Here is a 26,035-nt window from a genome sequence, read left to right on the forward strand (position 1 = left end):
GCTAGCCCAGGTGATCCTTAACTGCCTTTTTTTTTTTTTTTTTTTTTTGGTTATAGGAGTGAATGTAGGCTTTGGGATACCCGGGTTTAAAGTGAGTCAAATTTAGTCTCTTTGAAGCTCAGTGTACCTCAAATTAACATATATTTAAAATGGGGAAAATATCTACCTAATAGAACTGTAAGGATGAATAAAATAATGTATTTAAGGAGACTCTTGTCAAACACAAGTAGTGACTCTTCAAGTGACACTGTCCCCTCTTCCCTTTTACCCTGTCAAGATTAACATGTTTCTCTTTGCAGTATAATAAGGATCCTGATTATCTTTGGACACATTAGCCAGTTGTTTCAGATATAATTTATTAGGCTTGTTCATTACTAATGTTAAAATTTAGCTTCGGTTGACAAGAAATTTGAACAAACTTGGCTCAGGCAAAAGTCACTGAAAGGACTGTCTTGGCTTTACTTTGATGTCAGTGGCCTCCGTAGACAAGTTATCATGGTAGAATGTTGGTCACATGGAGTTTATATTGTATATTAATAAGTGTTTGCAAAAAAAAAATTCTTGATAATCACAATTTTTTTTTTTTTTTAAATCATGCATTTATATTCAGTGAATTTTCGGAGCTCTCCAGTTTGGTTGATAAGGGTGTGAACTCTCTTTTACTTAACTACATCACCACTTATCAAGAGACTTTAATAAGGGACAATTTTTTTCTTCTAGGTTTACTTTATCATCATCAAAAAATAAGAAACATGCTAAGAACAATTTTACATGTGTAGCATGTCACCCAAAGGAAGATTGCATAGCAACTGGTCACAAGGATGGCAAAATTCGTCTTTGGTCAGTTCACTTATGAAATGCATGGTGACCCTTTATATTATTATTTTGTGTTAGTCCTGCAGAACAGAACTATCTTTGGGTTCAGGATAAAGGATAGTACTGGTAGTAGAGATGAGGCTTTGCTGACATCCTCCCTTTCTTGTATTTCTGTGCTCTTCATTGCATAGACTTATTTTTGAATTTCTAACCTTGGGCTTGTGGGAGGAGTTAAAATTTCCATTTTGCCTGTAATTGTTTTATTAAGAACTTTTTTATCATTATTTTTTGCCATTACTTTCCTAACTTAATGCCTTTGGTCAAATTAACAATTTTAGTTTTCTCCAACAGGAGGAATTTTGATGATGGTAAGAAATACACATACACATGTTTACATTGGCACCATGATATGGTTATGGATTTGGCTTTTTCAGTGACAGGTAAGTGAAGTTTAATAATTAAACTTTGGAAGTATATGGATCAGTATTCACTGCATTTATAGTTTGAAAGGTTTAGAATTGCATGGACCAAAAGAATTGTAAACACTAGTATATCACCCCTGTGGTTTGAACTTTCTTCAGCACAGTACCATACACTATAGGTTTCAGGGTATTAAAATGTACATTTGTGATAAAGTCCTTGTTGTTAACATAAAGAACCTATTAAATTACATTAGTCTTTTAAAATGTAATTATAATTAGCCATGGCTAAGTGCTTGTTGTCCATAAGAGTAGCTGTAGTTTATCTTGTACAAATGATTATGCTATGCTTTACATCCACTACCTCATTTAATTCTTAAAGCTATGAAATAGGCATCATTTTGCAGATGAAGTGAGATTTGTAGTTGAGAACTAACTTGCCTAAGGTCGCACAGCTAGTAAGTGGGATTTGGACCTAGGTCTAATTCAAAAATTTGTTTTTAACTATTAGAATGCCTCATTTGCATTCACAATTTAAAATTAATTCAGAACTTGTGTTTCATTTAAGCTGCATGAGAGTGTGGCTATAGTGATTGACAAAGTACCACATCCATTTATGATAAAACCCTCAAAAAGTAAGCTTAGAGGGAACAAACCTAATCATAATAAAGGCCATATGTGAAAAAAACCACAGCTAATATCATGCTCAATGCAAAAAAACTGAGAGCTTTTCTTCTGCAGTCAGGAACAAGATAGGGATGTCCAGTCTCACCACTGTTATTTAAGATAGTATTGGAAGTCCTAGCCTCAACAGTCACACAATAAAAGGCATCCAGAGTGATGAGGAAGAAGTAAAACTTTGACTGTTTGCAGATGACATGATATTGTATATAGAAAATCCAAAAGACCACCAAAAAACTGCTAGAACCGATAAACGAATCCAGTAGAGTTGCAGGATACAAAATCAATGTACAGAAATCTGTTGCATTTCTATACACCAATAATGAAGCAGCAAAAAAGAGAAATTAAGGAATCAGTCCATTTACAATTGCACCAAAAGCAGTAAGTTACTTAGGAATAAACCTAACAAAGAAGTGAAAGATCTGTATTCTGAAAACTGTAAAACACTGATGAAAGAGATTGAAGATGACACAAAGAAATGGAAAGACATTCCATGCTCATGGATTAGAAAAACAAATATTGTTAAAAAGTCAGTACTAGCCAAAGCAATCTACACATTTAATGCACTCCCTATCAAAATACCAACAGCATTTTTTCACAGAGCTAGAACAAACAATTCTAAAATCTCTGTGGAACTACAAAAGACCCCAAATAGCCAAAGAATCTTGAAAAAGAAAAGCATAGCTGGAGGCATCACAATTCTAGATTTCAGGTTATATTACAAAGCCGTAGTGATCAAAACAGTATGGTACTGGCACAAAAATAGACACATACATCAAAGGGACAGAATAGAAAGCCTAGAAATGAACCCACAATTCTATGTTCAGTTAATCTTCGACAAAGCAGAAAAGAACATGCAATGGGAAAAGACAGGCCCTTCAACAAATGGTGTTGAGAAAACTGAAGAGCAACATACAAAAGAATAAAACTGGACCACTCTCTTACACCATGTACAAAAATAAATTCAAAATGGATTAAGGAGATGAGAGACATGAAACCATCAAAATCCTAGAGGAGAACACAGGCAGTAACCTCTTTGACATTGGCTGTAGCAGCACTTTTCCAGATAAGTCTCCTGAGGCAAGGAAAACAAAAGCAAACATAAACTATTGGGACTTCATCAAAATAAAAAGCTTTTGCACAGCAAAGGAAACAGTCAACAAGACCAAAAGCCAACCTATGAAATGGGAGAAGATATTTACAAATGACATAGCTGATAAAAGTTATATCCAAAATATATAAAGAACTTATACAACTTAACACCCAAAAAATGAATAATCCTTGCACAGAATAAACATGGGCAGAAAACATGAACATTTTTCTAAAGAAGGCATCCAGATGGCCAACAGACACATGAAAAGATGCTTAACATCACTCATCATCAGGGAAATACAAATCAAAACTACAATGAGATACTACCTCACACCTCCCAGAATGGCTAAAATAAAAAAAAAAAAGGAATAACAGGTGTTCGTGAGAATGTGGAGAAAGGGGAACCCTCTTGCACTGTTGGTGGGAAATGCAAGTTGGTGCAACCGTTTTGAAAACAATATGAAGGTTCCTCAAAAAAAAAAAAAAAGTTAAAAATAGAACTACCCTACGATCCAGCAATTGTACTACTAGGTATTTACCCTGAGAACGCAAAAATATCAATTCAAAGGGATATATACACTCCAATGTTTATAGCAGTATTATCTACAATAGCCAAATTATGGAAACAGCCCAAGTATCCATCGACTGCTGAATGGATAAAGAAGTAGTGGTATATATACAATAGGCTATTACTCAGCCATAGAAAAGGAATGAAATGTTGCCATTTGCAAAGACATGGATGGAACTAGAGAGTATTATGCTAAACAAAATAAGTCAGAGAAAGACAAATACCATATGATTTCATTCATATGTGGAATTTAAGAAACAAATGAACAAAGGGAGAAAGAGGCAAACCAAGAAACAAACTCTAAGAGAACAAACGGGGGGGGGGTTACCAGATGGGAGGTGGGTGGGGGGATGGGGATTAAGGAGTTCACTTGTGATGAGCACCAGGTGTTGTATAGAATTGTTGAATCACTATATAGTACACCTGAAGCTAACTACACTGTTAACTGGAATTTAAGTTAAAACTTTTTAAAAGTTATTAAAAATATTTAAAAATCTTCCTTGAAAATAGGATGATCAACATAAATTTTGGGAGGTACATTTTGTCTTTACTTTTAGCACCCTCACACCTATGTAGTAAAAGTTATATCAGTATATTTTGGCTGGTTTCTGAAAAAGGGGGACTGGATGCTAAAGAAGATTATGTGCCTGGAGAAAGTGAATTTTCTTTCAGCAGTTCTTCCTAGGAACTGTCAGAATAAGTCTTAATACCATGTGCTCTGGATCCTTCCAGGGTTACTTGGGTTTAACTCACTGGAACTGGAGCCTCAGGAAGTAGGAGGCATCTTCAGCCTACTTGTGGGTTGGGGTGGGGAACAGTTACTGGTGTATATGGGGGTGGGACCCTGACAGAGTAGTATAACAGTTGTGATATGGGAAATAAGAATAGAGAGTGAAGAGGATATTAACCCTCTGGATAAAAGATGTAGGCTGCTCTTATCTTTTCCACCCTTCTCACAAGCCCCCCCCACAAAATACAAATGGTGGGGGCATGTGTGTGTACATACGGATGTCATATTCCATGCAGCAGCATTCTGCCTTTCATCCTCAGTTTCATTTTCTCTGCTGTGGCCCCTGCCCTAATCTGGGCCAAGACCAGTTGATACTACTGTCACTGACTTTTCTCTATTTTGTTAACCTTGTCCATCTTGTCTGCCTCCTCTCACACCAGTTAGCAGTCACAGCTCTCTGTGGGGGCTTTACTTAGGCCCTGGAACATTTGAGCCTGGCCTTTTCAGATGGGTCTTGGGGAAGAAGGAGTAGACTATTTGGCACTCAAAGAAAGGGAAGGAAAAAATACAGTGCACCTCTACCGTGAGCCAAGGCTTTGGTATAGGAGGTACTGCAGCTAATCTTGGCTTATTAGAGCATTGAATTCCTGGTTTTATAAGTCATGTGAGTATTTGTAAAAATAGTTAAATATAGTACATGCGGGGCACCTGGGTGGCTCAGTCAGTTGAGCATCCCATTCTTGGTTTCAGTTTGGGTTGTGATCCCAGCGTTGTGAGATTGAGCCCTGCATTGGGCTCCACACTGGGCTCAGAGTCTGCTTAAGATTCTCTCTCCCTCTGTCCCTCCACCTGCTCTCATGTGCACAGGCGTTCTCAAATAATAAAATTTTTAAAAAATATATACACACACACCTATATATGTATGTACATATACATATAGTACAGGGTTGTCAGTAAAATGTCAGCATTGATCTTGTATCTGTGTAAGAGAATAAAAGAAGAAAATTAGTTGTCTATGTAAATGAGCTACAAAGTATAGTTGCTTTGAGAACTGGTTATAAGTTCAGGCAAATATGAACAGTATAAACTGTTTTGGCTGTACTTTGCACTCAGTCACACTGTGTGTGAGCACTGAAGTAATTAGTTCTTTCCAATCCTTAATCCCTTCTTGTGTCATGTCAGTATATTAGGACCTCCAGTTAATGCTAAGTTACTGAGAATTTTTATCATGGGAGTAGAATTCTATCATTTATTTTTTCTACATCTATTAAGATACTCATGATTATTCCCTTTATTATGTAAATGGAATTAATTACACTTATTTTTCAAGTGTTAAGATAACCTCACATTTTTACGGTAAACTCAGCTCTGCAATATGTTATCCTCTTAATATATCCTTGGATTCAGCTTGCTAATACTTTGGGAATTTTCATCGATCATGAAATTGGCTTATAACTTTCTTATAATTTATTAGGTTGGTAAAGGATTATGTTGTTCTTGTAAACAAGTTGGGAAGTGTTCTTTGGTTTTTGGGTTTTTTTGTTACTTGGAAGAGTATAAAATTGGTTCATTTCTTAAATGTTTGGAAAAATTTGTCATTGAAGCCATCTGGTCCTAGAGGATGTTTGTCATTCAGTTTTTCTGTTATTGGCAGAAGAGTTGATCAGCAACAAACTAGTTAAATATTGTTGGAAAGGAAAATCCCAGAATCAATGACTGTTAAATCTGTTGACTCTTAATCTCAGGAAACAAACTGAGGGTTGCTAGATGGGAGGGGGGTAGGGGGATGAGGTGGCTGGGTGATGGACACTGGGGAGGGTATATGTTATGGTGAGTGCTGTGTATTGTGTAAGACTGATGAACCACAGACCTGTTCCCCTGAAACAAATAATACATTATATGTTAATAATAAAAAAGTCTGTTGTCTTAAGTTTATTAAAAGATAGGAAGATACTTGTTTGCATATTTTTAAAAATAGTTTATATCTCTAACATAGTAGGGAGATTTTAAGTGTTAATTATATTTTTCTGTTTTTTTCCCCAAAATACTGTCCTTTTCATTTCTGTGGATGGATGAAAAGGCACCAGTCTTCTGAGTGGTGGTCGTGAATCTGTCCTTGTAGAGTGGCGAGATGCAACAGAGAAGAATAAGGAGTTCCTCCCCCGTTTGGGAGCTACTATTGAACATATCTCAGTCTCACCAGCAGGGGATTTGTTCTGTACTTCTCACTCTGATAACAGTAAGTCTGACTTTGTTGTGAGGAGATAGAATTGTACAACTAGGGAATGGAAAATAAGAGACGTAAAACTAATTAAGAGGAGTGTAAGATTTAATGAGCATTATTTCTTCCATTCTTCCTCTTTTCTGTTTCCTTTTTTGACTCTAGATGCCACCAAAATCCAACATTTTCAGGATTGTTTGATTAAAATGTAGGGCCAAGTGTATTTGGTTCTTGTACCATTTCCATTTCAAAACCTTTACATGTGGGATATGGGGATAATGGAGGGTTTTTGAAGTGGGCATTTGTGCCTTCACAAATGTAATGATGTTTTCAAAAGAACACTTAATGTAGCCACACCCTTGGTGTGGGGTCCCGTGGGTTCTGACAGGAATAGAGGCAGTCTTGTATACCTCTAAAACTTTTTGCTCATCCTGTTACTACTCAGCCTAAATGTAAATCTCAGGGCCCATTGCCTCCTTTCCCTTCAAAAAAAGAAAAAAAAAATCCATAACTGTGAGCAATCCGTTAGTGCAATGAGTCATTTCAAAGTAAACTGTCTCTTTTAGAGTATATAAGTTTCTGAATTAACACTTAAAATATATTCATAGGCACAACTGATAAACCTTAAAGCCTCCAAAAAAACAAAAAAAAAAACCCTCTTCCCCAGCCCCAGTTTTTTAGCTAAATCACAAAATATATTCCTGATTTTCTTTTTTTATTCCTGATTTTCTAATAATACTGAGTAAACTGAACTTACTAAGTTGTTTTAGAATCTGGTGTATTTTAGAATGACATAAATTCAATTGATTTTTTTTTGACCTTGAAGTTCTGACCAATTTATGGTTTGTTTTTTTGTTTTTGTTTTTTTTACCCACAGAGATAATAATAATTCACCGAAACCTTGAGGCATCTGCAGTAATTCAAGGCCTAGTGAAAGGTATTACAAAACCCAGTGGATTTGTAATCATGCACAACTTAAAAATGAATATTTGTATGACTTTATTGTTTGTCACTTCTTTTGCAGACAGCAGTATCTTTACCGGTTTGATGATTGATCCCAGAACTAAAGCTTTGGTTTTGAATGGAAAACCTGGCCATTTGCAGTTTTATTCTCTGCAGCATGATAAGCAGTTATACAATGTAAGATTTTGATCCATTAACTGGCCTTAAAACTAATGAAAGTTTCCAACAGCACCACCAGGGTTAAGTAACTTATTTAGTAGCTTCTAAAACAAGATCCTGTGCCTTTGTTTGCTTGAACAATTATCAATACTGTCTTTGGTTACTTAGTTGTTTACAGCATAATTCTAATGAGGCCACAGTGGCAAAATAAGGCTACACGTAAGTCAGTTGGCACTCCTGTGCTGGCTCTCCATTTAATTATGTTTCAGACTGCAGTTTAATTAGCTGTCACATACCTGTGCCTTGAGTTACAAGAATAGGGAAATAAGAATATAAGGACTGTAAATACAAATATGTCTCTGTTTTCTGCTAAAGTGTTGTCCTGTGTACCTACCAGTGATAAAATTTTCAGTCTAAAGAGGGATCTTCTTATTGATCCAGACTTTCTACTTCTTTGTGCCCCACAGTATCCTTTATTTCTGTCAGCAGCTGTACACTTGATCTTTCTTTCCCTTGCCTTTAAACCCTCCAAAGAAAGGAAACTTAATTCTTTGTACATTTTCAGTACAGTGACTAGAAATAATAATTACTCAATATATGTTTGGTAAGTAGACAAGGGAATGGGATAAAAAACAATCATAAATAAAATTGTCTACTTATAACATTGCTATCTTTCTTCACCACTTAAAAATTGTAGATTTTATTTTTGTTGTTTTTAGTGATGTGGAATTTAACTTGAGATTTTATGTAAAGCTCTTTGTTGATAGAAACAAGGGAGAAAAGCATTACTATCAATTAAGCGTTCTATTGTATCACGTATATGGGTCAGTCATCACTAAAATTAAAGGTCATTAAAGAATAATTGCCACTGAACTGGTGCTATATAATGTGCTTTTTTAATGGCAGTTTTGATATCCATAACTAATAGTTTGTTTTTTCCTTTATCTGAGAACCTGTTACTATAGATTCTAGAAATTATGTTTATAGTTAGTTACCATTCCTTGAAAACTTTTAACGTTTATGTATTTACATTAATGAGCATTTTGGATTTTTTTTTAACCCATCAGTTAGATATTATACAGCAAGAATATATCAATGATTATGGTCTGATCCAGATTGAGCTAACAAAGGCTGCGTTCGGCTGCTATGGTAACTGGCTTGCAACAGTGGAACAACGTCAAGAAAAGGAAACAGAGCTCGACTTGCAGATGAAACTGTGGATGTATAATAAGAAAACACAAGGGTAATACTACCTATGTGGCTATTTAACTTCAGAGTAGAAAATATGTGATTTTGTATTTTATGTTTCATTTGTCTTTAGAATGTTTCATTTTGATAAATTTTAGATTTAGACAAATGAGGGAGGTGTTACTCTCCTAATAAAGCCTTTCAGCTTTTGCTCTGAGAAAGCACTGGTGTCCCCCAAGTTGTAATGTCATCTCCACATATAAATGAGGAAACATGGGAAAGTGACCCCCCTGCCTCCCAAGGACATCAGACCTAATTGCAAGCAAAGCCAGAGTTAGAATCCAAATTTCTCAGTCTCTTTGCTCCTCTATTCACATTATACTACCTTCGGGGAACATGGCAGTGGTAGGCAGCAGAGGTATACTGTAGTGTAGCATGTATGTTTGATTACATAGAGTTCACTGGTTTCTCAGACTTTGATTATAGTAGCCGTTTATCAAGTCCCTGCTGTGTGCTAAGACCGAGGCTTAGTGCTTTTGTATCTATTGTCCTACCAATCTTCATAGAAATACTGTAAGATAAATTTCTTTTCCACATTTTACAGGTTAAAGAAACAGGCCCAGAGGGATTAATAGATTATCGCTAGTCACTCTTCTGGTAGTATGGACTTTTAAAAAATCACAGCACAGGGGCACCTGGGTGGCTCAGTCGTTAAGCATCTGCCTTCGCTCAGGTCATGATCCCAGGGTCCTGGGATCGAGCCCCGTATAGGGCTCCCTGCTCCGCGGGAAGCCTGCTACTCCCTCTCCCACTCCCCCTGCTTGTGTTCCCTCTCTCGCTGTGTCTCTGTCAAATGACTAAAATCTTTAAAAAATAAAAATAAAAAATCACAGCACAGTCTTGCCCCAATGGTCTTTTAAGAACACTGTGCTAGCTTAGGTTATCTTGCATTTGAAGAGGTAGTTTTCTGTATTTTTTTGCCACAAGTAGGGGCTTTCACGGCCATTCCATTTTTTGCTTATTTTTGAAAGTAGATAGTCATCTGAGTTCTGTACAGTTTTCTTACAGAGTTTAATATGGTAGGCTTTCATGTATCATTCTGTGATGGCTCCTATTTTATATTCATTTTGTACAAGTTGACAGTATACATAATGGTCTCTATATTGTAAAAGTTACACAAAGGCAGAGATAATGTGTTAGAACTCTTTATATCCTGTGGCCATTAGAGGTAGAGCGCTCAATTGTTTGTCATTCTAGATGATAATGTATCCGTTGCCCATTCTTAAAGATGCTATTATAAAATGTACAGTAAAAAATTCTTGTACTCATATGACAATATATAATATTGTTCTGATGTAAGGCTAAATTGATGATTTCCTTTCTGTTAGGTTTGTTCTTAATACAAAGATTAACATGCCACATGAAGACCACATCACAGCTCTCTGTTTCTGTAATGCAGAAAAATTTGAAAACCCCACCTTGGTTACAGCTAGTAAAGATGGTCACTTCAAAGTGTGGATATTAACAGATGATTCTGATATATACAGTAAGTTAATTAAATATGGTATGTCTACACAGTGCATAATTTTAAGAATTGATATCTTTCGTAAATTGTGTCCATTCTAGGAGGACTTTTTCTACCTTATTTAACTTCTGTGGGTTATTGCCTAATTGATTTAAGAGATTACATTTTACATGCCTTTTCCCCAAAATCTGTATTTTTTTATGACAGTCTTGATTAATCAATCATGTACTGATTATTTCTGTGAGGGTACAGTGTTAAAAAGAAAAAAAAAAAAACAGTTCTTTCACTGTTCCACTAGAGGGAGGTCAAGATTTTCTGGAAGAGGTATATATTTCAAACCAGTCAGTGCTTTGGAGCATTTCTAACTCAAGTTTCAAGGAGCAAGGTTTTTTGTTGTGCTTCTTCTGTAATCCTTACTGCTTATAACTACCCTAAAGTATTATCTAGCATTTATACCATTTCTGAACTATATGATCTATGTTTCCACAGAAAAAGCTGTTGGCTGGACCTGTGACTTTGTGGGTAGTTATCACAAATACCAAGCAACTAACTGTTGTTTCTCTGAAGATGGCTCTCTACTAGCAGTTAGTTTTGAGGAAATAGTTACAATATGGGATTCAGAGACATGGGAACTTAAATGTACATTTTGTCAACGAGCTGGGAATATAAGGTAAATAATTTGGGGAGTATGTCATACTGTTTGTTTTTAATTTAAATGAGTCTTTCCACATAAACTTTTAGTAGTAACTTATGCTTCCTCTAAAGGTAGTCTGTGGTCAGTAGCAAACCAAAGTGGTAGGAAGCTAAAAATTTTGGGTATGTGAACAATTTGCTATGGTTTTACCCATTTCTGAAATGAGGATTAACATTTAACTCTTGACCTACAGATTTTTTTTCTTCATAATAGATACTTTTCGTGGTTGTGCTACCTAAAAATAGACGCTAATAAGCCTCCATGGATCCAAACAATGCTTATCTTCTGTTTTCCCATAAAAACAATGTCATGCTCAAACCTTGTTTGTATTCAAAAAGGGCAAAAGAAAAAACAGCAACATCTGCCACTTCAGGCAGCTGGCATTGGAGGACAGAATGGCAGAAGGCTAACAAGACAGCTTTTAATTCCCAACATACCTGATTCTGAATTTGCTTTGTAAAAATTCTTCAGAATTTATATTGCAAATTTTCTTCTAGGTTAAACGAGCATAAAAAAGGGTTTTGTTAAATGACTTTGTACATTTCACATACATATTGCTTATAGTGTGTGCCAATAAATTATACTATACAGCATATTAGAGAAAAGAATTGGTCATCAAACTTGTTTTTGTAAAGAAACAAAATAGCTAAATCTTTCCTTTTGCTCTCCTTAGTCCCTTTTTTCTGCAGGATAATTGTGAACAAAAATATATCTTTCTAAAAGTCTGCATTGCATAAAACTATACTAGAAGTCTGCAGTCCGAAACTCAGCGTGCTAGAACTGATGGTTAACTTCTTGTGGTTTTAACATAGGCACCTTTGCTTTGGGAGATTGACTTGTTCAAAGTATCTTCTTGGTGCTACTGAAAATGGCATTCTTTGCTGTTGGAATCTGCTCAGTTGTGCATGTAAGATTTTTTTTTTTTTTTACTATAAAGTGATTTGACAAATCATATGATAAATGGCCATTAAATTTTGGCATTTTAGGACTTCTGGATCATATCATCATGTCTCTATCCAGAGAGTACTTATAATTTTACCATGTCACATTATGCATCAAAATTTGAAGTGCTGAGCCTGTAAGGGATGCACATTATTTGTAATCTGCCTAATTGGCCATAAATTGACTTCCATTCTCCTTGCCTTTCTCTGCCATGTATAACTTTCTGTTGTCCTCCATCTTCTCTATTCTCATAACAGCCTGAGGAATGTTTCTGCTGAAATGTAACCTGTATTAACATGCAGCATCCATGGCAGCTTTAAATTTGAATGTCTCCTTTCACAAGTCTCCTAACAAATGTGGACTTCGTTTTTACTCATTTTTACTTATTGGCATTTTACGCATTTGAGTATGCTTGGAAGGCATGGTGGTTGTTTAGTAATGAACATGTATGATACTCTGTTTATATATATTCTCTACAGTGATTCTTAACATTTTGCCCATGTTAAGCTGCCAAAAGCACCAGACGGTAGTTGCACTGAAATAATAATAACCATTTCATAGTATGTGGGAGGAGTACTTGGTTGTTCTGCTTCCTGCCCCTTGCTCTAGTGCAGCCTTCCACAGACATTTTCAGTTTGTCTCCATGTGTTATTTGGAAGTACAATATCCCTCTTCCTAAGAATAATAGAATTGTCCCAGTAAAAATTGAGTACCTACTTTAAATAACAAGCTTAAAAAAGTTTCTGGTAAATCTCTTTCTAGAAATGAATTGTTCTTTTCCCCCCCCCAGTGGAATGGAGTGCAAAATTAAACATTAGAGTTATGGAACCTGATCCTCATTCAGAGAATATTGCTGCAATCTCTCATTCTTCGGTGGGTTCAGACTGTAAGTACAGACCATAGTTTGATAATAAGAGGAGATCTATTACCTAAATTTTCTTTTTAACATCTTTAATACAAAGTGAGTCAAACTGCCTTTAAATCAAATGTTTATTTTAGGCCATTTTGCCAGAGGTACTGTCCTCTCTTGAGTTCTTACTGCGACATCTTGTTCTGTATGCACTCATACTGACTTCTGGGAGAGCTCCGGTACATCTCTCATTTTTCACCATGCCAGTCTCACTCCACATTCAGAACGTCCCAAGAGAGATTTTGCCCCTCTGAAGCATTTTAAGAAGCTTTAATCAATCTTCCTCCATCTTCTTGAAGCACTGTTTACAGATCGCTGTTCCAGTACTTGAGACAAAATATCACACTATTTTGGTGTCTGTCTTCTGCGGTAGGCCGCCCTGGTCTCTGGAGCAGGGATTCTTCTTCCTCTTCTTCATCTTCATAGCCCTCATTCCTAACTGCTTGGCACATAGCAGGCATCCAGTAGATATTTGAATTAAAGCCTAAAATAATCATGACTTGGACCATTTACTCAATGGGGTAAGTCCCAGGATTAGTGTGGGCTGTCAACCTGAGGCTGGAACTAACCTTTGCATGCAAAATGTTATGGTCTGTTTGTTTTTTCCCTCTAGTGTTTGTATTTAAACCTAGTGAGCCAAGACCATTGTATATTCAAAAGAATATCTCCAGAGAGGAAGTCCAGTGGGGAGTGTTTGTTCCGCGAGATGTGCCTGAATCATTCACCTCAGAAGCTTACCAGTGGCTGAACAGATCCCAGTTTTACTTCCTAACAAAGTCACAGGTAACCATCCCACCTCAAAAAGGCAACCACTTTGTATATGTAATTTTCAGTTCATTTTATATTTGAAAGTAATAACTCCTCTAACAGGTGGAACAGTGATACTAAAGGATTACTTCCCAAAAGAAGTAATCTAATATGCTCAATAAAACAGTATTACTAGTGTTAAGTGTATTAGCACAACTTTACCCCACACCTTTGAGGCTCTTTAAATATTGTTTGCATTATCTCCATGACAGCAAAAAAAAAAAACTAAAATACTTTAAATGGTACTTATTAGTGTGATTTTTTTTTTTAATTTTAGTATTTGATTTGCTATAATAAAAACTGGCTTCAGTTTGTCCATCAGTTGAATCTATTTCATTACCAGTTCTTAAATAAGTTTTCTCAGAACAATCTTGTAACTGTCACAGCAATTATGTTTTAAGCCTTCTATTACTTTTCTTTGGGCAGATATATATGTGTGTATATATATCAAGATGAAAAATGGACCTCATTTTTTAACTATAACATTTTTATTTAGATTTTGCATCATTAATCTCTCTTTTCAGAGTTTATTGACATTCAGTACAAAGTCTCCAGAAGAGAAACTCACACCAACAAGCAAACAGGTATGTTTTAGCCACTCATGGTGCAGACTGCATTGCCTCCCTACAGAGATAACCTTATCTGTTTGAATTTAGCTATGAGAAAAATGTTCCACTTGCCCTAACATGGAATTAAACATACACTTGAAAGCTACTTTGCCTCTTTGAGGTTATATTTACTCTTCTAAAATATAGTTTTAATTTGTAACGTCAAAAATATATGCTTGTGATTTGAGTCAAATAGTTACACAAGACTTTCAGGAAAACTTCCTAACACCACTGTCATTACCCGCAAAGATAATCACTTTCAACTCTTTTAGCTGGAGTTTTTATTTGCCTTCCTAAGAAACATGTTTATATTGCTAATTCTGGATTTTTCAGATTTAGTTATTGTCTATTTACTGATTATTCAAGTTATTACTCTTTTTCACACCACCACTTCCCCCATGTACATAACACACACACCTTTCCTATTCCCCAGTTTTCTCAGTACAGATAAATCAGGTCAGTATTCGTTATAACTGTGTAAACACAATTCATAGTTGAGTCATGTAGTAACCAGACAGATTGTTTTCTTTTATTTGCAACACTGTTTTCTCTGGAGTTAATGATTGCCACCACCTTATTTGCATAGTTTTCTATTTACTTCTCATCTAATTCACCCCCAAACTCAAGTTGTTTTTAAATCTTCTCTCAGTATTTCAGATACATTAGGTATTCTTTCAAGTCTTGAAGGAGTATTTCCAAGAGCCTCTGACTTGCTTCAATCTGGACCGATTGCTCTATGAATACCTGCTGCCCAGGAGGCATAGGATCTACATTCACCATCAGTTGGGGAATCATTTCACTTCTAGCTTTCCCCTTGCTTCAGTCACTTCTTCGCTTTGGTGTGAAGCACATTCTGTTAGTGCCATGGGAGGCAAATTTAAGACATTGTGTGTTTGGAAATGTTTCTCTTCTCCCACTTGATTGGTTGGTCGAGTTATAAAGTTATAGGTTGAAAATCATTTTCTCTTAGAACTTTGAAGGTATTGTCCTATTTTATAGCTTTGGGTGTTATTAGAAGTCTAATACCATTCTTATTCCTGTTCCTTTATGTGTAAACTAGCTTTATTATCCTCTGAAAACTTAATTGAATTTGTTCAACAATTTTTTGTTAAACCTCAATAAGCCAGGGTCTGTTCTAGATGCTTGGAATACACCAGTGAGCTAACATTCAATTCTCTAAACTTAACAGTGTTTACAGTCTAGCAGGAAAATACAACAAGCATTAAATGAGTGAAATGTAGTACTTTAGAAGTGATAAGAATAATGGGTGGAGGAATAGAGGAAAAGGGTGTGGGGTGCAGCTTGCCATTTTATGTAGGCCAGGCAAAGTAGGCCTTGTGAATAAAATAGAATTTGGCTTTTCCTCTGAGTAATATGTGGAGCCCCTTGGAGAATTTTAATCCAAGAAATGACTAAGAAAGAATTACTTCTTTGCCTTCATTTTCTGTTCTTTTTCTGGAACCCTTGTTATTTAGTGCTGAACTATCATCTATTTTCTTTGTTTTCTGGGAGATTGTTTCATCTTTATCATCTAATCTGCTTTTTTTCTGTTTTGCATAGTCCCATTTCTATCATTTGTTTGTTTTCCATCTGTTTTAGTCTCTTTCATTTCACAGGTTTTCATCAGAATCTCATGATTCTCGGCTGTCTGCTTTTATTTAAAAGTGATCCAAAAAGCCATTTGGAAGGTCTCTGCCTAGGTGGAATTTGTCTGCTGGCCTCTACCACTGGCTGTTTTTGAGAAAGTCTCCAAAGTCATTATTTTTAGGTTTTTTTGTCTTAGGCTGGTCAGATTGCCCAGATAAAATTCTTCTAACTTCTTGCCTGGAGGCTAGCAGCCTGGAAGCACCCTCTGTGAAGCACAGCTGCCTTCAGCTGTGAAGATACTGCCACCAAGCCCCCCAGGCAGTTCAGTTCAAAGACACACTTTTGCTCACTCTCCAGAGAATGTACTTCCAGCCCTCTCTTGGGGCTCAAGGAGATCTAGGAATATGAATGCTCTCTAAATGGACTTTCAGCCAGGCTACCCGGTTATTGTTGGCCTTTTTCCGAGGTACTGTTACTATTAGTACCAATTCCTGAGCATTTGCAGGATTCAGCAATATAAATTGGGATGTTTCTTGGCTTTCCCCCCAGCCAGCTTAGAATTCTTTCTCAGGTCTACTAAGTTACCTACTACCCTTGAACTTGCTTTCCATCTTCCAGCATCTTACTTACCCATTTTCTTTCTCACTGTGGGTTTATGTCCTTTTGAAAACCCATTTGCTGTCATTTCATTGGGGGAGAAGCAGTACTGTGTATTTTTTCTGTCATCTAAGTGTGCACTGTTAGCTTTTTCCCTAATAAATGGGCTGCTAGGCCTCAGTTGCTTTACCTGTTAAGTGAAAAGAATCATACCAGATAATTTTTAAAGTTCCTTTCATCCCTGACATTTTAGGACTGCAACACTTTTTATTGAGTCCAAGGCAGTTCCTCCTTTTTAATTGAAGAAATTTCCCTTTGTCTTAAAACCTTATAGCTACTAGCAGAAGAAAGTCTTCCAACAACACCATTTTATTTCATATTGGGAAAGCACAGGGAACAACAGGATGAAAAAATAAATGAGGCTTTGGAGAGTGAACTAGTACAACTACCCTTAACAGAAAACATACCTGCAATTAGTGAGGTAAGTAATTCACAACATGAAACAGATTAAATACATTAAAGCACCTTAAGTTAGAGTTTCTATAATTTGTAACATAACTTTTTTAAGATTTATTTGAGAGAGAGAGAGAGAATGTGTATGTGAGCAGGGGAAGAGGCAGAAGGGGAGAGAGAGAACCTTTCACAGCCTGACACAGGGCTCCATCTCACCACCCTAAGATCAGGACCTGAGCCGAAATCAAATCAGGTGCTTAAGACTGAGCCACCCAGGCGCCCCTGTAACAGATAACTTTTGAATAATTATTTGTATACTGTGCGGTTCTAATACGCAAACCAAATAACATAAATTTATGATTCCAGATTACTGTGGTCTGAACTGACAGGAGGGGAGAGAGGATTGTTTGTATAATTGTCAGAAGGCAGGCATAAATTTTTTTTTGGTTTGATTTTACTGTGGAGAAAGCCTGTTGCATTTAGCTGGTGGCATTAAGTCTTTAAATGAAGCCCTATTTTTCTGGTTTTTTTACTCTAGCTTCTTCATACTCCAGCCCATGTATTGCCATCTGCTTCTTTCCTGTGCTCCAAGTTTGTAAATTCACTGCTGCTGTCTAAGGAAACAAAGAGGTAAAGCAGTTTTTAAAATATGTTTAGATACTGTTTTGGGAAACAGGATAGTTTGTTACCCTTTCTTAGAATATTCTTAAACTGTGGCCCTTCAACAGTGTGTGGGGTAGGAGCACCAACCCCCTGCATAGTCGAAAATCCACACATAACTTACGACTCCCATAAAACTTAACTACTAATGCCTGATGGTGCTTGGAAGTCTTAATAACAGTCAATTAACATACATTTTATATGTTATGTATATTATATACTGTATTCTTACAATAAAGTAAGCTAGAGAAATTAAAATCATACAGAAGAGAAAATAAATTTACAGTATCGTATCAAATCCATGTATAAGTGGATGGGTGCAGTCCAAATCCATGTTGTTGAAGGTCAACTGTATTTCTCTTTATTTTAGCCTTAATATGCAGTTAAAGGACATAGGACTATTAAACCAAGTGAATAAAATACATTAGATCTCGTGTGTATGGTTTAAGGAATTGATATAACTAAAAATTACACTTTGTAAATTCACCTATTCTTTTGTAAGAACCCATTTTTGAAGTGCACTCAATAACAAGATTTTTCATTTACTTTCCCTGTATGGTTATAATTCTACATAGGTGTCTTAAATTAGAAAGTTATTTAGAAACTTTTTAAGTAATAGTTTATATTTTATTCTCTTATCATGAAAGTGGTGAAGAAGTCCCTGATGATGCAGATATGGAAGAAGAAAAAGAAAGTGATGATTCAGATGAAGAAAATGATTTTACTGAAAAGACCCAGGATACAAACAACACAGATTTGGGAGAAGACATTATACACCAGTTGTCAAAATCTGAAGAAAAAGAACTAAGAAGATTCAGGAAAGTAGACTACAGCTGGATAACTGTTCTTTGAGCCTTGGAGATGGAAGGTTCTTGCATTTTTTTTTTTTTTTAATTATATATTGATACTCCAAAAACATCTACTTGATGTTATTTCTCTCCTTAAAATATTAAATATGAACAGGCTTTACTTTTTAAATAATTGGTAATACAAAGCTGTGTTTGCATCATGCATTAGAGTTGCTGGGTGCATTTGTATACACACCATCTCATTTTTGAGTTCCATCAGCCTTAGAAATATCTAGCTATTACAAGCAATTACAGCGTATGTCGCCTTATCTGCAAGTTGGAGATATAAAAAAAGTTTTGAAAAGTTTTTGTTGATGATATTGTTAACAGCAAAATTTACTTGGTGGCCAATAAGACCTAAACAGATGTGTTGTTTTCTTTAGTCCTGCTTCATACATCTTAGTGTGTTTATTTCTCAGAGAAATTTAGAGAAATACTTTATGTGGTGTTCCACAGACCACACCGAGGGTATTAAATCATAATAATAATATGGGCCGCCTAAAATCTGAAAAATTCTAAAGTGAAATCATTTGGCTCCAAGCCTTTCAGATAAGGGCTTATCTAACTCTACTTGGAAAGCCTTGGAAGATATAAGAAGAGCTGATATTACTTTGTCAGTGTTATGGGTGTAGGAACAACTACTTTTTAACCAAAGTCCCATTGCTAGTAGACTAGGATCCAAGCCTCTGTATTATATTTAAGTAGTGAGGGGACTATTTTTTAACCATTTAGCATTTGGAGTTTTCCTGTTTTACTCCTATTAAATTGACATTAAAAAGTTAACACAAAAACAGTAAAGTATACAACTTTACAGTCCAAGATAGTGTCATAGGAAGACCCTGAACTCACCTCCTCCACAGACACACCAAATCTGTACCTGTTTCTGGAGCCCTTCCTCCAGAAGAACTGAGGGCTGACTGAACAGCTTCTGCACAACAAAAGACAGACTACATACAGAACAGCAAGAGAGACAGTAATGAAGAGAACACCTACCCCCAACACTGCAAACTGCAGTGGAGTGAGATAATACTGAAGAACCACATGCAAGCAGATTTGTCTGCCCTGGGGCACAGGAACAAAAGCCATGGTTTAAAAGAGCAACTAGAATATAAGTATTCAGCCCTAGAACTCTGCCAACCGGTGGGAGAGCTGCTGGAACTTTCTCCAAGTTGGAGGGCCTGGTGGGTGCCACAGTTTATGTTCTCTCTCCATATTGGATAGCATGGATGGGAGTAAGGTCAGGGCACCCTAACCAGCCTACCACTTCAGTGAGTCCCTGGCCCCTAGCCCATACCAGCCCCAGCCATCCCACCAAAGTGGCCCCAGTGTGGTATACAGTGGACACCCCTGTTCAGGCCTCATTGTGGTTCCAGGCATCTTGCCAAGGTGACATGGGTGCAAAGCACCCTGGAACACTCCAAGCCCAGACATCCTACCAGGGCAGCCCCAGCAGAGTGAACTGGGATCTCCAGCCCATGCCAGCCACAGCGCCAGCCAGCCAAAGTCGCCAGGCATACACAGTTTATATAGAAGATGACCATACACAAGACCATTCAAGTTTAGGAGAAGTAGCTGATCCACTTAATATATAGACACATACACAGAAAGTCAAGCAAATTGAGACAGAATATGCTCCAAATGAACAAGACAGAACCTCAGAGAACTAAGTGAAATGGTGATAGGCAATATGCCTGATAGAATTTGAAGTAACGATCATAAAGATGCTCACCAGACTGGAAAGAAGAGTAGAATAACTCAACTTCAATAAAGAGAAAATACAGAAAACCAATTAAAGTTGAATGCAATAACTGAAATGAAAAATAAACTAGAGGGAATCAACAGAGAATGCAGAAGAATAGATCAGCAATCTGGAAGACAGGCTAATGGAAAGCACCCAAGCTGAGCAGGAAAAAAAAAAAAAATTTACAAACTGAAGATAGGGTAAGGAATATGTTGGACAACATCAAGCCAACAAACATTCGCATATAGGGGGCCCCAAAAGAAAAAAGTTTCAGGCAGAAAACTTATTTGAAGAGAGAATAGCTGGAAACTTCCCTAACCTGAAGAAGGAAGACACCCAGGTTCAGAAAGCACAAAGAGTTCCAAACAAAATGAAACCAAGGAGGTCCATACCAAGACACATAATTAAAATGTCAAAGATTCAGGGCACCTGGGTGACTCAGTTGGTTAAGCGTCTGCCTTCAGCTCAGGTTATGATCCCAGGGTCCTGGGATTGAGCCCCACATTGGGATCTCTGCACAGTGGGGAGCCTGCTTGTGCTCTCCTGCTCTCTGTCAAATAAAATCTTTAAAAAAAAAAAATGTCAAAGATTAAAGATAGAGAATTTTAAAAGCAGCAAGAGAAGCAAATAGTCATGTACAGGGGAAACCCCACAAGGCTATCAGCTGATTTTTCAGCAGAAACTGCAGGTCAGAAGGGAGTGACATGATCTATTGAAAGTGCTGAAAGGAGGGGCGCCTGGGTGGCTCAGTCGTTAAGCATCTGCCTTCGGCTCAGGTCATGATCCCAGGGTCCTGGGATCAAGCCCCACATCAGGCTTCCTGCTCAGTGGGAAGCCTGCTTCTCCCTCTCCCCCACTTGTGTTCCCTCTCTTGTTGTGTCTCTCTCTGTCAAATTAATAAGTAAAATCTTTAAAAAAAAAAAAAAAAATGCTGAAAGGAAAAAAATCCTACAACCAATGATACTCTACCTAGCAAGGTTATCATTCAGAATTGAAGGAGAAATAAAGTTTCCCAGATAAATAAAAGTTAAAGGACTTCATCACCACTAAACAGGCCTTATAAGAAATGTTAAAAGGAGCTTCTTTAAATGAAAAAGAAAAAAAGTAGAAATAGGAAAATTATGAATAAAGATAGAAAATGTTTATACATGAAACATGGAGTAAAAGTTCTTTTAAAATGTGTTCAAACAAGTGATTATCAACAATATAGACTACTATATACTTAGAATGTCATAGATGAACCTCATGGTAACCACAAACCCAAAACCTATAAAAGGTACACAAAAAATAAAAAGCCAAGCATAACATTAAAGAAAATCATCAATCACAAGGAAAGCAAGCAAGAGAAGAAAGGAACAGAGAAGTACTAAGAAAACCAGAAAGCAACAATGGCAGTAAGTACATACCTATTAATAATTAACCTTAAATGGTCTAAATACTTCAATCCAAAGGCACAGAGTGATGGAGGAAAGAAAGATTTATGTGCTGCCTATAAGAGACTTCAGACCTTAAGATACAGACAAATGGAAGTGAAAGAGAGTAACAATATTTATATTAGACAAAATAGACTTTAAAACAAAAACTATAGCAAGAGACAAGGGCATTACCTAATGATAAAAGGATCAATCCAACAAAAAGATAAAACAACTGTAAATCCCTATGCACCCAACATTAGAGCAACTAAGTACATAAAGCAACTATTAACAGACATAAAGGGAGAAGTTGATAGTATTAATAAAAGAATAGTAGGAAATTTTAACACCCCACTTATATCAATGGATAGATCACCCAGGCAGAAAATTGATAAGGAAACTGTTTTTGAACAACACATTAGACCAAATGGGCTTAACAGATATATTCAGAACATATCATCCAAAGACATCAGAACACACATTCTTTTCAAGTGCACATGGAACATTCTCCAGGATAGATCCCATGTTAGGCCACAAAATAAGTCTTAACTAAATTTTTTTTTTGAAGATTTTATTTATTTGAGAGAGAGTGAGAGGGCGAGGCAGACTCCCCAATGAGCAAAGAGCCTGATGGGCTCAATCCCAGGACTCTGAGATTATGACCCGAGCCGAAGGCAGATGCTTAACTGACTGAGCCACCCAGGTGCCCCAAGTCTTACTAAATTTAAGACTGAATTCATAACACATCTTTTCTAACCACTATGGCAAGAAACTAAAAATCACAAGGAAAAAAAAATGCTACTAAACAACCAATGGATTAATGAAGAAATTAATAACATGGAAGAAAATGAAAATAACTGTCCAAAGTCCTTGGGACACAGTGAAAACAGTTCTAAGGTAAATTTATAGCAATCCAGTCCTACCTCAAGAAACAAAAATCTCTAACAATCTAACCTTATACCTAAAGGAACGAAAAAAAAAACAAAAAAAAAAAACAAAGCCCAAGATAGTAGGCAGGAAATAATAAAAATCAGAACAGAAATAAGTGAAATACAAAGTAGAAAATACCAAACCAAGAGCTGTTTCTTTCAAAAGATAAAATTGATGAAACTTCAGCCACACTCATCAAGAAAAATAGAGTACAGAAAATCAGAAATAAAAGACATAACCACCACCAACACCACAAAAATACAAAGGATTTTAAGAGACTACTACAAAAAGTTATATGCCAACAAATCAGACAACCTAGAAGAAATGAATTCCTAGAAATATAGTCTTCCAAAACAATCAGGAATAAGAAATCTGAAAAACAACTACTAGTAACAAAATTGAATTTGTAATCAAAAAACTCCCTAAAAACGAAAGTCCAGGACCAGAGGGGTTCACAGTGAATTTTACCAGACATTTAAAGAGGAGTTAATACCTATTCTAAAACTATTCCAAAAAATTTGAAGAGGAAGGAAAGATTCCAAATAAATTCTACAAGGCCAACATTACCCTGATACCAAACCAGACAAAGACATTACAAAAAGGAAAACTACAGACCAATATCCCTGATGAACATAATGCAAAAATCCTCAACAAAATATTAGCAAACTATTCAATAATACATTGAAACTATCATCTACAAAATCAAGTGGAATTTATTTGGCAGATGCAAGGAAGCTTCAATATTCACAAATCAACATGATACATTATCAAAATAAAGGATAAAAATCAGATCTCAATATTTGAAGAGCATTTGACAAAATTCAACATCCATTCATGATAAAACTCAACAAGTGGGTGTAGAGGGAACATACCTAAACATAATTAAGGCATTATATGAAAAACAGCTAACATACTCCAGTGAAAAACTGAGTTTTTTTCTAAGAATGGGAATAAGACAACGATGTCCACTCATCACTTTTATTCAACATCATATTAGAAGTCCTAGCCACAGCAACCAGACAAGAAAAAGAAAAGATACTCAAATTGGTAAGGAAGAAGTTAAACTATCACTATTTGCAGACAACATAAAATATTTTACATAGGACCTAAAGACTTCAATACAAAACTATTAGGAATAATAAATGAATTAAGTAACATTGCAGGATACAAAACTAATACACACAAATCAGTTGTGTTTTCATACACTAATAACAAAGTAGCAGAAAGAGAAATTGAAAAAACAATCCCATTTATAATTGCATCAAAAATAACAAAATACCTAGAAATAAACATAACCATGAAGGTGAAAGACCTGTACTCTGAAAACTATAAAACACTCTTATGAAAGAAATTGAAGACAACACAAACAAATGGAAAGATATTCCATACTCATGGATTGGAAAAATTAATATTCAAATGTCCATGCTACCCATAGCAATCTATAGATTCAATGCAATCCCTACAAAATACCAGCAGCATCTTTCACAGAATTAGACCAAATAATAAAATTTATATGGAAACTCAAAAGACCCTGAATAGCCAAAGCAATCTTGAGAAAGAAGAACAAATGGAGGTATCACATTCCCAGATTTCAAGATATACTACAAATCTGTAATAATCAAAACAATATGGAACTGGCGCAAAGATAAGACACATAGATCAATGGAACAGAGTAGAGAGCCCAGAAATAAACCGATGCTTATATGGCCAACTAATATACAGCAAAGGAGGTAAGAATATACAATGGGGAAAAGATGGACTATTTAATAAATGGTGCTGGGAAAACTGGACTGGACAGCTACTTGCAAAAGAATGAAACTGAACCAGTTATACCATACACAAAAATCAGAATGGATTAAAGACATAAATGTAAGACTTGAAGCCATAAAACTCCTGGAAGAAAACATAGGCAGTAATTTCTCTGACATCAGCAATAGCAACATTTTTCTAGATAGGTCTCCTGAGGCTAGGGAAGCAAAAACGAAAATAAACTATTGGGACTCCACCAAAACAAAAAGCTTTTACACAGCAAAGGAAACCATCAACAAAAAGGCAACCTGCTGAATGGGAGAGAGATTTGCAAATGACATCTCTGATAAGGGCTTAATATCCAAAATATATAAAGAACTTCTACAACTCAACACCATAACAAACAATCCAATTAAAAATGGGCAGAGGACCTGAATAGACATTTTTCCAAAGAAGACTACAGATGACGGACTCATGAAAAGATGCTCAACATCACTCACTAATCAACAGAGAAATACAAATCAAAACCACAATGAGAGATTACCTATCAGACCAGCTAAAGTCAAAAAGACAAGAAATAACAAGTATTAGAAAGGATGTTGAGAGAAAGGAACCCTCATGAACTGTCAGTAGGAATGTAAATTGGTACAGGCATTGTGGAAAACAGTATGGAGGTCCTCAAAAAATTTTAAAGTAGAAATACCAAATGATCCAGTAATTCCACTACTGGGTATTTATCCAAACAAAAAGAAAACACTAATTTGAAAAGATATATGCACGCCTGTGTTTACTGTAGCATTATTTACAATAGCCAAGATATGGGAGCAACCTAAGTATCCATTGTCAGATGAATGGATAAAGAAGATGTAGGGGGTGTGTGTGTGTGTGTGTGTGCACACGCACATGCGCACATGTGTCTGTGTAAAAAATGGAATATTACCCAGCCATAAGAAAGAACAAGATCTTGCATTTGTGACATGGATGGAGCTAGAGGGTATTATACTAAGTGAAATGAATCAGAAAGATAAATACCGTAAGATTTCATTTACATGTGGAATCTAAAAAACAACATAAATGAACAGACCCATTCAGAGAATAAATTGATGGTTGTGAGAGGGAAGGAGGTAGGAGGATGGGCAAAATGGGTGAAGAGGAATGGGAGATACAGGCTTTCAGTTATGGCATGAATTAGTCATGAGGATAAAAGTTTCCACACAGGGAATATAATCAATGATATTGTAATAGTGTTGTATGGTGACAGATGATTGCCTCTGGTGAGCATAGGGTAATGTATAGAGTTGTTGCATCACCATGTTGTACACCTGAAACTAATATAACATTGTCAGCTATACCTCAATTAAAAACAAAACAGTAAAGTATACAAATCGTAAGAGCACATCTCAACAAATATTAACGAAAATGCTATAAATAGCTTTTCATTGTGTTTGAGTCAGTATCCAAGGCCTATACAATTTTTTTAAATAATAGCAAGATTGAGATGTAACTCACACACTATACAATTCACTCATTTAAAGTGTACAATTCAGTAGTTTTTTTAGAATATTCACAGTTGTGTATCATCACCACAATCAGTTTCAGATTATTTTCATCACCCCAAAACTCAGTGCATTAGCTATCACTTCCCATTTCTCCCAACCTACCCCATCCCACACCTTAGGCAAAGATAATACTTCTGTCCTTTTAGATTTGTTTATATGGACATTTCATATAAATG

At 36.1% G+C, this 26,035-nt stretch overlaps 2 protein-coding genes across 10 annotated transcripts in view; one reads left to right on the forward strand and one right to left on the reverse strand.

Moving 5' to 3' along the window:
- WDR75 (WD repeat domain 75) overlaps positions 1 to 18,834 on the forward strand; it is a 34,339-nt gene extending 15,505 nt beyond the window's left edge. For both annotated transcript variants that reach the window (XM_036119966.2, XM_078071097.1), the window contains exons 7-21: positions 721 to 840; positions 1,168 to 1,256; positions 6,387 to 6,545; positions 7,405 to 7,464; positions 7,552 to 7,667; positions 8,717 to 8,892; positions 10,226 to 10,383; positions 10,852 to 11,032; positions 11,869 to 11,963; positions 12,789 to 12,884; positions 13,522 to 13,691; positions 14,240 to 14,299; positions 16,842 to 16,988; positions 17,499 to 17,590; positions 18,268 to 18,834. In XM_036119966.2, the coding sequence (XP_035975859.2) occupies positions 721 to 840; positions 1,168 to 1,256; positions 6,387 to 6,545; positions 7,405 to 7,464; positions 7,552 to 7,667; positions 8,717 to 8,892; positions 10,226 to 10,383; positions 10,852 to 11,032; positions 11,869 to 11,963; positions 12,789 to 12,884; positions 13,522 to 13,691; positions 14,240 to 14,299; positions 16,842 to 16,988; positions 17,499 to 17,590; positions 18,268 to 18,472 (1,924 nt within the window). In that variant the 3' untranslated portion in view covers positions 18,473 to 18,834. The remainder of the gene's footprint in view (positions 1 to 720; positions 841 to 1,167; positions 1,257 to 6,386; positions 6,546 to 7,404; positions 7,465 to 7,551; positions 7,668 to 8,716; positions 8,893 to 10,225; positions 10,384 to 10,851; positions 11,033 to 11,868; positions 11,964 to 12,788; positions 12,885 to 13,521; positions 13,692 to 14,239; positions 14,300 to 16,841; positions 16,989 to 17,498; positions 17,591 to 18,267) is intronic.
- COL5A2 (collagen type V alpha 2 chain) overlaps positions 1 to 26,035 on the reverse strand; it is a 516,164-nt gene that overhangs the window by 398,335 nt on the left and 91,794 nt on the right. The gene's annotated exons all lie outside the window — the stretch shown is intronic.

This window comes from Halichoerus grypus, chromosome 4 (genome assembly GCF_964656455.1).
Source record: "Halichoerus grypus chromosome 4, mHalGry1.hap1.1, whole genome shotgun sequence".
NCBI classification, from domain to species: domain Eukaryota; kingdom Metazoa; phylum Chordata; class Mammalia; order Carnivora; family Phocidae; genus Halichoerus; species Halichoerus grypus.